Source organism: Barbus barbus, assembly GCF_936440315.1.
Source record: "Barbus barbus genome assembly, chromosome: 44".
Classification (NCBI taxonomy): Eukaryota; Metazoa; Chordata; class Actinopteri; order Cypriniformes; family Cyprinidae; genus Barbus; species Barbus barbus.
Window position 1 is genome coordinate 16,989,126 of NC_136722.1, and position 2,366 is coordinate 16,991,491.

Here is a 2,366-nt window from a genome sequence, read left to right on the forward strand (position 1 = left end):
TTGCGCATTGGGTGTACGCAGATGGGCAGAGGAATAAAAGAGCCGGGGTGCTTTTGTAAAGCTGCGAGAAACCAGTTTGGATTGTTTGTTACCGTTTTAATCCCATTAATTAAAACGTTAACCTGATTGGGTAGCGCGCGTTCAATCCCGATAGGCGAATCTTCTTCATATTAATAGCCCGATTTGAGATAATGATGTAAAAGACTCCCCCTTCTGCTGCTGATGCTGATCGCTGCCGAGATCTACAAAGTGCGTCTCAACACGATAAACGCAGTGTAGAGCACTTTAGGAGGAGCCTCACTTGACAAGCGGAGCGGCCATCAACATCAACTCCACTTCATAGAGTAGAAACTTAAGGAGAGGACAGTGGCTGAGTGAAGCCCCATCATCGCATCCGACTTTCGGGAGACTATGGACAGGAGAATAAACTTGGGTGGAGACATTTTTCACAAAACTCTCAGCGCAGTCTCGAGCAAAAAGATGGATTCGTTTCGACCGGCTGCGGGTATTGATCTCGGTTCGCGGGACAGCCAGTCGCCCATCAATTGTTTTGAGCAGACCGACCCAGACCCGGTGCAGCCCGGCGGACGAGCGGGCACGCTGGGTCTGCCCACCGGATCTTTGTGTGTGAAATACGGCGAGAGCGCAAACAGGACTTCGGCTGCGGAGAGCAGCGGCGGCGAGCAGAGCCAAGACGATGACAGTGACGGCCGATGCGAGATGATGCTCATGCCGGACGGGAGAACGATTGTTCCCGGCGCAAAGTCAGAGGGAGGTAAGAAAAACAAAGAGCAAAAAACGCTGAGACTAAACATCAACGCCCGGGAGAGACGGAGAATGCACGATCTGAACGATGCGCTCGATGAGCTGCGCGCGGTCATCCCTTACGCGCACAGTCCGTCTGTACGGAAACTCTCCAAAATTGCCACCTTGCTCTTAGCCAAAAATTACATCCTCATGCAGGCACAGGCGCTGGAGGAGATGAGACGGGTGGTTGCGTATCTCAACCAAGGCCAGGCTATCTCTGCCGCCTCGCTGCCCGCGACCACAGCTCTCACGCCGGGGCTCAGCGCATACGAGCAGCCGCCTGGGTACCCGTTCCCCGCAGGAGTTCCAGCGTCCTCCTGTCCAGACAAATGTGCCCTTTTCAACAATATCACCTCCAGCCTCTGTAAGCAATGCACTGACAAGCCTTAAACTCTGCAGCCTACTCTAGTAGAAGCACATGTGCAACTTTTGACTCTGAAAAAGAGAGACTGATGTTTGCCAGCAGTTTTACATTGAAGTCGCTATAGAAGAATGCTAAAAACTTTTCTTACAACTTCATTCCAAGAAACACTGATTGTGTACATACGGTATAGCCTATACTTTAAGTGCTGGTGAGAGTGGGATGAAAACCAAACAAAATCTATGACTGATTATGATTAAGAATGAACAACGTGGACCCTTCATAATGACGTGTATATCACTGACCTGACAACATGCAACCATGTTTTACCTTGTTTATGATGCCAAACGTTTTAAGGTTTTTAACTTGCAATAATGCGTATTCTTGCTACTTTGAATTTATGTTCTGTAAATGTTTGCTTTCAAGTGACATCTGTGTTTTACAAAGCAGCTGCTGGAAGGAGCGGCGTATTGGACTTTATTCCAAAGTAGCCTACGTGTTATTTCGAAAGCTTAGTTGAGATTGTTCATTTTACAAAATTGTAATATAATATATTGTTAGTTTGGTGGAATCTTAAAAAAGTTGTTTTGCCTTTTTCATTTCTCTAAATGGATGGAATCAAGTGGGTCTGCATGCCTGGTCTGATTATGCATTGTCATCATTGCTGTAAATCTCGCCTATTTGGCATTTTACAAATACACATATGCAGTTTGGCTAGAGACGTGGCGGTTTCAACTTGTTGTCAGGTCGAGGCTGGATGCAATGTAGATATATTAGTATCAATATGACCACAGAGGGCCATTTGTATGTGTTGATGTATTGGAAAGCTTTATTAAAATATTTTGAGCCAACGTATTATGCCTGGTTGTATGTTGTGATGCCTCTGTAAAGCGATTCATGGCTTCTGGCTCGAGAGATTACGATCAATAAATCGCAAGGGAAAAATATTTTACTGATGACACGTAATTTGTGAAATTATAAACTTCGGCATCTGGCAACAATAATTTAGTTACATTTAACGAATTAGAAACAACCTATTTTTCTCTTTAAATTAGCAGTGGTTGTATGCTCGCTTACGTTTAAATGCCCTTGGGGAAAAAGGCCAGACTTTATGAACAACAATGGCCTACGGTTAAAGGAGAATGTCTGTTAGTATTATCGGATAAAGCTTAGTCATGTTTATTAAAAAGTCCGTGAC

At 45.1% G+C, this 2,366-nt stretch overlaps 1 protein-coding gene across 1 annotated transcript; it reads left to right on the top strand.

The window, feature by feature from the left end:
- Positions 1 to 411: 411 nt before the first annotated feature.
- LOC306863171 (class E basic helix-loop-helix protein 22-like) lies at positions 412 to 1,197 on the top strand (the record flags this gene model as incomplete). The annotated part of the gene is made up of 1 exon (XM_079406382.1): positions 412 to 1,197. The coding sequence occupies one exon, from the start codon at positions 412 to 414 to the stop codon at positions 1,195 to 1,197; it is 786 nt and encodes a 261-aa protein (XP_079262508.1).
- Between the last annotated feature and the right edge of the window lie 1,169 nt (positions 1,198 to 2,366).